At 61.0% G+C, this 9,473-nt stretch overlaps 1 protein-coding gene across 1 annotated transcript; it reads left to right on the top strand.

Moving 5' to 3' along the window:
- The first annotated feature begins 3,943 nt into the window (after positions 1 to 3,943).
- On the top strand, positions 3,944 to 9,268 carry LOC141954962 (coiled-coil domain-containing protein 183-like). The gene is made up of 12 exons (XM_074895054.1): positions 3,944 to 4,285; positions 5,257 to 5,424; positions 5,554 to 5,658; positions 5,851 to 5,973; positions 6,318 to 6,431; positions 6,573 to 6,633; positions 6,716 to 6,816; positions 7,077 to 7,237; positions 7,593 to 7,782; positions 7,926 to 8,051; positions 8,301 to 8,385; positions 9,066 to 9,268. The coding sequence occupies exons 1-12, from the start codon at positions 3,944 to 3,946 to the stop codon at positions 9,266 to 9,268; spliced, it is 1,779 nt and encodes a 592-aa protein (XP_074751155.1).
- The last annotated feature ends 205 nt before the right edge of the window (positions 9,269 to 9,473 follow it).

Below are 9,473 nucleotides of genomic sequence, written 5' to 3'. Positions count from 1 at the left end.
GATCCACAGCCTGCGGTTTCAACGAGATGCACAGAGCACTGACAAAATGTGGTGACACTATGATCACAGAGTATTGCAAACCAGAGAAACCACATATCGTAGTCCAGCTGATGAATAAAGAGCGAGCACAGCAATCAGATACTTTATGCTGGTTGTTGTGGTGCTGAGCACGGCTGAGTCAGTGTGGCGTGGGTTTGTACGCAGGCAGTGACAATCCATTGCTGTCTGTGACTTTGGCTGAGGCATCATTCAGACGACTCTCTCCTCTCTCCCTGCTCTGCTCGGGCAGCGAGAGGCCTGCGTGCTGCACGCACGAGGCACTGCAGCAGTACAAGTATCTCTGGGTGGATCAGGCTCGCGTGGCTCTGGGCGAAGTCGCCCCTCGGATCCAAGGGCAGCTCCTGTCTGAGCACAGACGCTGGTCTGGAGCTGGGAGCTGCAGTGTTTGATCTGCTGCCTTTTCCTCGGGGAGATGCCAAAGAGCTGTTCTGCCGTGGCAGCTGACCGCTGCCCTCTTGCCTCTGCAAAGGGTTAAATCCCCAGAGTGCCGGTGTCGGTGTGGGACTGGCACCCACTCTTGGCTGCGCGGAAGTGTCCCTGCCCTTCTGGAGATGCGCTGCTGCCAGCTGACGAGACAGGAGGGCGCACGGCTGTGGCTCAGCCTTTCGCTGTCACTGATGGTACAGAACCGCAGTTCAGGGGCCACGTCCCAGGTTTCTGGCGTGATTTTGAAGCGTTAACTGCTGTCGTTCTCATTCCTGGCCCCTCTGTTCCTGTTCCGCAGGGCTGATCTGCCTGGCCGCAGTCTGCGCTTCTGGTTCCACGCTCCTGCCAGCAGACAGGGCACGGAGAAAGGGCCCTCAGCGCCGCTTGGGTGTGACCTCTCAGCTCTCTCCCAGGGGGGTGTCGTTTCCAGAGGGGTGGCAGGATACAGCTGTGTAAATATTTCCTGCGGGAGCCTGACCTGGTGGCTGTCCCTGTCATTGGCTGGGAGAGAGAATGACTTTGTCCTGGTGGTGAGTCTCCTGGGGAATGTGCGCGCTGACGTGCAACAGGTTTATGCAAACACTTGAATTGTAAAATGATCCGCAGGTGCAGTTCTTTACTAGAACGAAAATAAATGCTGAAGATTTGATGTGAGAGACCAGGGTGATCTGCATTTATGGAAGTAATTTATCGTGGTCAGACTCTTGCTCCCAGGTGGGCAGATTCAGCTGATTAAACCCAGCGCCTCTTGGTTCGAGTCACACCCTCACTTCAGCGGCTATGAGTTTGTGCCATGAGAATTTTTCTTTTTCAGGTGAATTGTGTTGTCCCTTTAGCCATTTTTTTTTCTCTTGGAGAATACTGAACTGTGTAAAATTAGTCTGACACTTTTGTTTTACACTGATGGGATCTGTTGTCTTGGAGTAATTCCTACCAGCACAGGCAAGTGCTTTGGGTTTCAGGATCTGAATCTCCACATGGAAGCTATGATAGCAAGTTTGATGAAAACCTGTGCATTTCAGGGTTATGTCACAGGCATTTCTTCATACACGAGTTACGTGCATTTGAAATGTGCCTGACAGTTTTCCGCGGGGATTTGGCGGGTGTCAGTGTAACTCCTCTGCATGTGGGAGATGGAATAGCAGGTTCTGCCTTGTGCAGTACAGTGGGTTTGAAAGGATTTAGGGTCCAGCTGTGACCTCTTTTGCAGGCACGTGTCGCCTGTTGTGGGAATCACTAGCAGATGAGCCAGGTGTGCAGTCACAGGTAGTCATAATTCTTTGTTGTCCTGCCTTTATGGGATGGCAGAGTGAGGCTGTGGAGGTGAGTGTGTCTGACAAATGTTTGCTCCCATCTCTGCAGGTGATCTTAATCTCATTTTGCATCCATCTCCTGTTGCTTGACTTGATGGAAATCAAGGCTGAGTTGTGTTCTGCAGCTTTTTTCCCATGCGCTTCCGCTTCCTTGCACTTTACAAAGTCTTGTCAAAGGGCTTGAGACAGGTGCTGGGTTCTTGCCCTCATTTGGATCAGGCGGAAGGATTCCGGAGTTCAAGGAATGCCGGACAGGATTGGTCGTTCCGCACGCGGCTGGCAGTGAGCCTGCCCACACGCAGCCTCCACTCAAACCTCCCCATTTGCTGTGGCTGCCCAGGGCTCAGTGTGGTTTGTCCGTGGCTCTCCAGTGCAGAAGCATCCACCCTCGCCTCGGTCGGTGTGCTGTGCCGGGGGGTGAGGGGCAGCACTGGTTAGGGACCGTGGGAGCTGCTGTTTCTTTCCTGTTATGAGATGAGCCACAACTCTGCTTTCTTTGCTGACACTTGGGCTGCCAAAGCAGGCAAAGTATCGACCTTTTGTTGTTCGTGTCGGAGCTGATGTTCTGAATTCCCTCTTCTGCTGTTGGTTGCAAAGGCCTGGCACGAGGTGGGGGTGGCGTTTTGCTGGGTGCTGTGGAGATGCAGACGAGATGGAGCCTCTCTAAAAGCTTTCTCAGCACAAGAGCGTGGCGTAAGAGGGTGGAAGGAGCATTATCTCAGCTCTGCAGAAGGAACTGGACGCTGTAACATGGCATTAAACTGGTTTTGTGTTTCACAGAGTACTTACACCTGCGCCAAACCACGCTGGGGTTTTTTCTTGTAACACCACGGTTAAGCTTTGGCAAGAGGAAAGGATGTTCCTTGTGCCACCGGCCTGGCTGGAGCCTCAGTGCCAGCGGCTCACAGCAGGGCATCTGGGTCTGCATCTGTGCCCGCAGGTGCTCCCCATGTGGGGGCTCATCCTGACCCGGGTCACTGAGGCTGGGTCCCTGTGAGGGTCAGCACTACCGGAACAACAGTGGGCTGGTGGATTTTAGGAGGGGGGGTGTTACACATCATCTGCTGTAAACCAGCGTGCGGAAGAGACCCAGGTGCGAAGCACGAGGCTTTGCTGGAAGAGCAGCTTGTGTGGTTGTGTGTATGGAACTGTGCTTTGTGCCCCTTGGGAAGGGGAAGCACTGAGTCATTTGTGACTTGTCTCTGGCCTGTAATTTTGGGAAGTGGGGCTTTGGATCTTGAGGGCCGTTCTGCAGGGCTCTTGGATATCTGTCGGTCTGTTTCCCTGCGGGACTGGTTTACATTATCTTATGGTCAACGCAGATTGATTATGGTAGAAACCAGGCAATTTCCTTCTGATTTAATAATGTATTCTTATGATAATCTCGTGGCCTGTATAGGTCTAATAGTTCTGAAAAGCTGGTTGATGTCTATCACTGAATGGGCTACGGACCAAAACTGTTAATTTGGGTGCCTGGAAGACGTGTGTGTAGCTCCCACCCTGTCAGAAGGCAGGTGGGGAAGGGGCAGACAGGCCCTTTCCCACGCAGCTCTGCAGTTAGCACTGACTTCTGCTGGCTATGAGCTCGCACCTCCTCTTTGGCAAAACGGTCTTCCTGGGAAGACCAACCCAGGGGGGGAGTTGTTCCCTTGGTTTCTGTGGCCAGCACCTGGAGCACAACAGGGTGAAGATCTCGAGTTACAGAAACTAAATCTAAGCTGGTTTGCTCTTGCCCGCTCCAACCGGAGCGTAACTCCCTGCACCAGCGTTTCCTGAGTGAGGAACTGACATTTCCAAAGGTGCGTATCTAGGGAGACGCCTCTGGGCATCTGAGACAAGCTGGCAGCTCGCAGGAGAGCGCCGGTGCCGTGTTTGGGTATGGGTGTGCAGCTGTTTTCCCTGAAATGCCCCTCGCCGTTTCTGGCGGGGCTTGGGGGGCTCCCCCGGCTGGGCGGGTGGCAGCTGCCGTAGCCACGGGGATGGGAAGGAGAGCGGGGATCTCCCCTGCCCGCCCTGCCTTCGCCTGCTCGGTAACCGATTATGACCTCACCTGTTCCGTGCCCCAGCAACAGTTCCCGGGCGCGGGGAGCTGGGCTCCACCCGTGGCCACAGCCCGGGCTGTCTCCAGTGCGCGAGGAGCTGCGATGGATGCCACACGCGCGGCGGGGCTGAAGGGCCGAGGCAGGAGCACCAGCTCCGTGCCGGGCCGGAAGGCAAAGCTCATCCAGCACGCCCGGGATCTGCGCACCATCATCGCCTTGCAAGGTGCTGCCCCTTGGGCTGCGCGGGGACGGGACGGGGCGGGCGGGGGGCTCTCGGTCCCCCCATCGTCCTGCGTGGTCCCAACAGCACCTTCGTGTCCTGCAGAGCAAGAGAGGGAGGCTTTCACGTGGTCCTGCGGGGAAGAGCTCCAGCAGAAGAGCGAGCGGCTGCCCCGCCTGTGTGAGGCGGTGCAGGACGTCCGTGCCCCGAGCGGCGCCCAGAAGGTACCGGCAGGTCCCGTCTGCTGTGCCCCTGCCTGTGCTGGCCCTGCAGAGACAGCACCCCCCTTGCCCCTCATGCGGCTTCCTCTGGATGTGACCGTCCCCAGGCTGGGGGGATGTTCTCTTTGCCCCTCTCCTGCCCCCGGTGCCCAAGCTCACCACCTCCCAGGTCTGCGGAGCGCAGGAGCCCTCGGGTGTGGCTATGCCGGGGAGAGGCAGGAGGCCATGGCAGGCTCCGGTGGGCAGGGGCTGCTCGCTGGGGGCCAGGGCTCCGGGGCGCTGGGAAGAACAGCGTGCGTGGCGGAGGGGCCGGGGGCCGGCACAGGGACAGCCCCACGGGGCTGGTGCGGCGAGACACGGGGTGTTCCCGTGTGGTGCCGTGGGTCCCCTTCCACCGCTCAAGGGACCCCCTGGAGCTCCCCGAGCAGATCCTTGGCCCCAGCAGAGCTCCTGGCCGTCCCAGCCTGCGTGTCCCCAGGGCTGCCCGGGTTCCTGCAGGCTCCAGCTGCATCCCTGGAGAGAGAAGCTCTCTCTGCCCTCCCCTACCTGTCCCTGGGTTGTGACCTGGCTGTAAGGCCGTGGGGACAAGGGGTGCTGGCCCCACGCAGCTGCCTTTCCCTGGGGTCTCTTGCAGGGACAGGGCAGTGCCGCCGCTCTCTGCCAGCAGCCACATCTGGGGCACCAATCGATGGATTTTATTGGCGCCCAGCCCCGGGTCTGCGCTGTGCAGAGTCCCTAAGCCTGACCCAGCGCTGCCCTCAGTAGTTGCCCAGCTCTGCCTTAGCCCGACCAGCCCCCCAGAGCAAAGCTCTCCAAGAGCCCGTCCTGCCAAGGGAGCGACGATGTCCTGCAGCAACGTCCTGGCATCTGTAGCTCTACCTCAGGGGCAGTTTTCCAGACAGGACCCTTCTCCTGTGAGAAGGTGCCCAGAGAGCCCTGCCTCTGGCCTGGCCAACGCTCCCATGTCCATGCAGGTGACCCAGGAGAAGCTCCGGGCTGAAATCCATGCGCGGGTGAACACCTGTAACTTGCTGCTGGACCAGGTGAGGCAGCGGAGACGAGCCCGGGACGAGCTGCAGAGGCGGCTGCAGCGCCTGCAGGCTGTGGAGAAGGAGGACAAGCAGCAGCAGGCGCAGCTGCAGGTACCCAGGGCCCCTTCCTGGGGTGGCAGCACCCGTGAGGGGCCTTCATCCCAGCCCTGCACCCCCCCGGTGGGTTCCAGGCTCGGCACGTGGCGTCACCCCGTGTCCGCCCTCCTGTCTCTGCCCCAGGCCATTCGCCAGCTGGAGAACAGCATCGAGAAGATGCTCTTGAAAGTTCAGGCTGCACAGAAGGTGACAGCCCTGTACGTGGAGGTGCGGGATGCCCTGCGGAAGGTGAGCCCCTCCTCACTGTGTGCCATCGTCCCACCCGCTCCCCCTGCCAAGGCAACGAGGTGTCCAAGGGGTTGCTCTGGTGTTACGCCCCCCCGCATCAGCCAGGTCCTCCTGCTCCCTCCACCCCCTGTCACAGTGTGGGGGACCTCTGGGGCTCAGTGGGGTGACGTGCTGTGCCTCTCTCTGTCCCAGGAGCTGGACCACCTGCCTATGCACCTGGACCTCCTGTGTGGGACGGCTGAACGCTACCATAGGGAGCTGGAAGATGCAGAGCTCGTGGCTGCAGATGCCCGCAGAGCGGCTGCTGTAACCAAGGTGAGATGGCCCGGGGCACCGTGGGGCCCTTTCCCACACTCCAGAGCCCACCGACAGCACCACGCGCCCCGGCTGGCCGGGGAGTCTTCCTGCAACAGAGACTGAGCTGGGCTTGCCCACGGCACCCGGCTGCCTCCAGAGCTCCTCCTGGGTCTCGCTCTTGGGCCAGAGTGCCCTGGGGCTGGGGACAGCCTGCCCGAAGCGCCAGCCACGGTGAAGGCAGCGTGCTCAGCACGGGGAGGGCAGGCGTCCTTTTTGACACTGGTCATCCCAGAAGCTCAGCTGGCTCCCAAAGGTCCATTCCGGCTTCCGCAGCTAATTTTCCCTTCTCTGATATGCTGCAGGGCGACGTGGAGAAGTTAAAAACCCAGATGCGGGCGGACAGAGAGTTCTGGTGCCGCTCCGAGGCCGCGCAGAAGCTGCAGCTCAAGGAATTCTTAAAAAGGCATCTGAGAGAGGTGAGCTGGGGGGGCCAGCACAGGCAGGGCTGCGGGCAGGTGACAGGCACCAGTGCGGAGCCCCCCGTGGGTGGGGGGCCTGCAGGGCCAGCTCCCCCAGGGTGCCAGCAGCTCGGGGGCTGACGCTGAACATCCTTGCAGCAAGCCAGGCACAAGCTCGCCGTGGACTTGTCGAAACTGCAGCTGCAGGACCCTCTTGCGGGTGAGTGCCTGGCGGGGTGCAGGGGGGTGGGACGTGGGCACAGCTGCAGGCAGCATTCCCTGACGCTTCCCTCCCACGCCAGGAACCCAACTGGAGGACACCAAGTCCCAGGAGGAGTACAAGGCCTGGGTCACCAAAAAGGTGGAGGAGGCCAAGGCTGCGGTGCCGTGCTCCCACGTCTGGGTAAGTAAAACCCATCTCTGTTAAAACGCAGGGCTGAGCCGAGACCTCTCTGCTGGCCTTGTGTCCCGGCGGGGTGCTCTGCTCTGCTCTGCCCCTGCAGCCCCCCAGACCCCTCCTGTGCAGGCAGGGATGGAGCTGCTTTTCTCCATGCCGTGAACCTGCAGCAGTCCCTGGGGCAGAGACCTCCCCGAGGCCACGGCCCGGCTCCTGTACCCTCCAGGAGGGCCACGGGCTGAGTCCTCGTGCTCTCCCCTGGCCAGGACATGGCTGGCAGGTTCCTGGAGCAGCAGAAGGCCTCGGCGGACCTGGAGCGGTATCTCCAGCAGTGCAAGGAGAAGCAGCAGGCGCTGAAGGAGACGCTGCACCAGCTGGAGCTGAAGCACGATGAGCTGAAGCGTCGCCAGCCCCCCAACACCCTCAGGTACTGCTGGCCTCGGGACAGCCGTGCCAACTGGGCCACCACCCTTGGAGGAGGGATGTGGGCATCCTGGGTGTCCCAACAGGGCCCCTCTTCCCCCGTCCCGCTGCAGCCCCCACCCCTCCTGCTCTGGGAGGTTTCCTGAGCAGAGTGCTCCCCCAGCGCTGGGCCTGGCAGAGCCCCCAAAGCTCCCGCTGCGGGTGGCACCAGGAGGACCCTTGCTCCTTGCCTGGCGTGGGGAGTGGGACCAGCAGCGTGGGGTTGGGTTGCAGGCAACATCTCTGCTCTGCAGGCGGTGCGGGGGGTGAGACGAGCACTTTTGGCAACAGATGTGGGGTGTCTCTGCACCCTGATGCAGTTGTATGGATGTGAATGTGTCTGGCTGCAGGAAGCTGGAGGAGGAGCTGAGGAGGGAGCTGCAGCGGGAGGAGGCTCGGCGGGAGCAGATGCGAGCCCAGATGCTGAAGGAGGAGGATCTGCTGCTCCAGTTTGACCACGCTGTCAACAACCTGGCCGTCCTGCTGCGTGGCATCACGGTGCCCGGCCAGGTACCCGTGCGGTGCGGGGGTGAGCACGGCTCCGGCCGGTGCTGGGGGTGCAGCGGCACAGCACAGTGATGTGTGGAGCGGCCACTGTCACCCCAAGAGACTCTTCTTCCCCACCAACGTAGTTGTTCTCTCTCCGATTGCAGGACGCTTTTGTCCAGGCCTGGAGTACGCAGGAGAAGCTCCAGCACTGTAGGCAGAAGCTGCAGTACCTGGTGCAGCGCACGGCCAGCCTGCCCCCCGAGAGCCACAGCCTCAACGAGGACAATGCGGTGCGTGCTGGGGCTCCATCCCTGCGGTGGTCTTTGGGGACCCGCACAGGGCTCTCCCAGGTGGCCCGTCCCAAGCTGTCCTCCTAGATGGGAGCACGGACGTGGCCCCGGGGAAGAGCCGTGGCGCAGCTCAGCCCCAAGGGGCACTGGGCGCTGCGGGGTGTCCCCCCATGGGGACATGGAGGTGAAGCACCCCTGGGTTTGAACACCCCCTCCCCTTCAGCAGTTAACCCAGGGTGTCTTTCACAGACTTTTGTCAAGGTCCGAAATCTCCTGGAGCAGACGATGGCACAGGCTCCCCGGAGCCTGAAGATTTCCTTGGAGGACACCAAGGGTAGGAGAGCACAGCGGGGACACGTCCCCCAGCGCCTGTCCCAGCCCCTGCCCACAGGCAGTTCTGAGCGTCCTCGCCTGTCTCCCACTGTCCCAGCAGACCCCGACCCAGGAGCTGCCTCCAGACCTTGGGTCTGACCTTGGCTGTCTCCAAGGCTTTGAGCACGGGGCGTGGTTTTAGGTGGGGATGTGGGAGAACGACGGCAACTGTTGGGGTGGTAAGCGCTAAGCCCCAGCAGAAACAAGGGGAGATGCTGTGGGGCAGGGAGGGGGCCCTCGTCTTCAAAATCCCCTGCCCTGAGGGTGAAGAACCAGTGCTTGGCTCTGCCTCTGGCCTCCTCTGATTGGAGGCTCTTGGAGCAGACAAGGAGCTTCTGCAGCTCACGGCCCTTTTTCCCAAAGCGGAGGTGAAGCCACCGCCCCGCAGCTCCAGACCTTGGTGGGAAGCCCCAGCAGTGTTGGGGGGGGACCCCAGCGGTGGCATCCCCAGGCCCTGCAGGTCACCCTGGGACGCTGGGCTGGGAGAGCCCGTCACAGTGCCTGTGCCCGAGGGCCTGGCACGGGGCTCTCTGGGATGCCACCAGCCCTCCAAAACGGGCCACAGCTCCCCAGGGACACAGGCACAGCGGAGGTGGCCCCGCAGACCCTCCCCAACCTGCTCCTCTCTGCTCTCTCCTCCAGACCCCCCTGCTTCTGACGATGATGACGATGACCATGTCCTCTGCCGGGAACACATCAAGAAGCAGGGGCGGCGCCTGATCGAAGACAAAAAGAAACAGCAGCCCTTTGAACTAAAGCTCTGGATGCCCCCGACCACCCCTTCTGCTCCCGATGCCCCCAACCACCCGCTGCACCCTTTGTCTCAATACAGCAGTTATTCTTAGGCTGAATACAGCAGGTCTGTGTCCTTCTTCCCAAGCCCACAGCAGAGCTGGACCGGGAGCTCCTCAGTCACTCCTGTCAGGCAGAAGCAGCGGCGTCAAGCCCCGAGGGGAGCTGAGCTGGGTTTGGAGGCAGCCCCGTCCCCCTGCCCCTCGCCCAGCTGCTCTCCCCGCAGAGGTGGGGCTGGGCTGGGCTGGGCTCAGCTTT

Source organism: Athene noctua, unplaced genomic scaffold (genome assembly GCF_965140245.1).
Source record: "Athene noctua unplaced genomic scaffold, bAthNoc1.hap1.1 HAP1_HAP1_scaffold_44, whole genome shotgun sequence".
NCBI lineage: Eukaryota > Metazoa > Chordata > Aves > Strigiformes > Strigidae > Athene > Athene noctua.
The sequence above is the reverse complement of the archived record's forward strand: the minus strand, read 5'-3'. Positions and strand labels throughout refer to the sequence as shown.

Excerpts from the sequence above, each read along its gene's own strand:
- LOC141954962 (XM_074895054.1), top strand. The coding sequence starts at position 3,944 with ATGGATGCCACACGCGCGGCGGGGCTGAAGGGCCGAGGCAGGAGCACC. Across the intron at positions 7,783-7,925 it reads GCATCACGGTGCCCGGCCAG|GACGCTTTTGTCCAGGCCTG; the intron begins GTACCCGTGCGG and ends CTCCGATTGCAG. Across the intron at positions 8,052-8,300 it reads GCCTCAACGAGGACAATGCG|ACTTTTGTCAAGGTCCGAAA; the intron begins GTGCGTGCTGGG and ends TGTCTTTCACAG.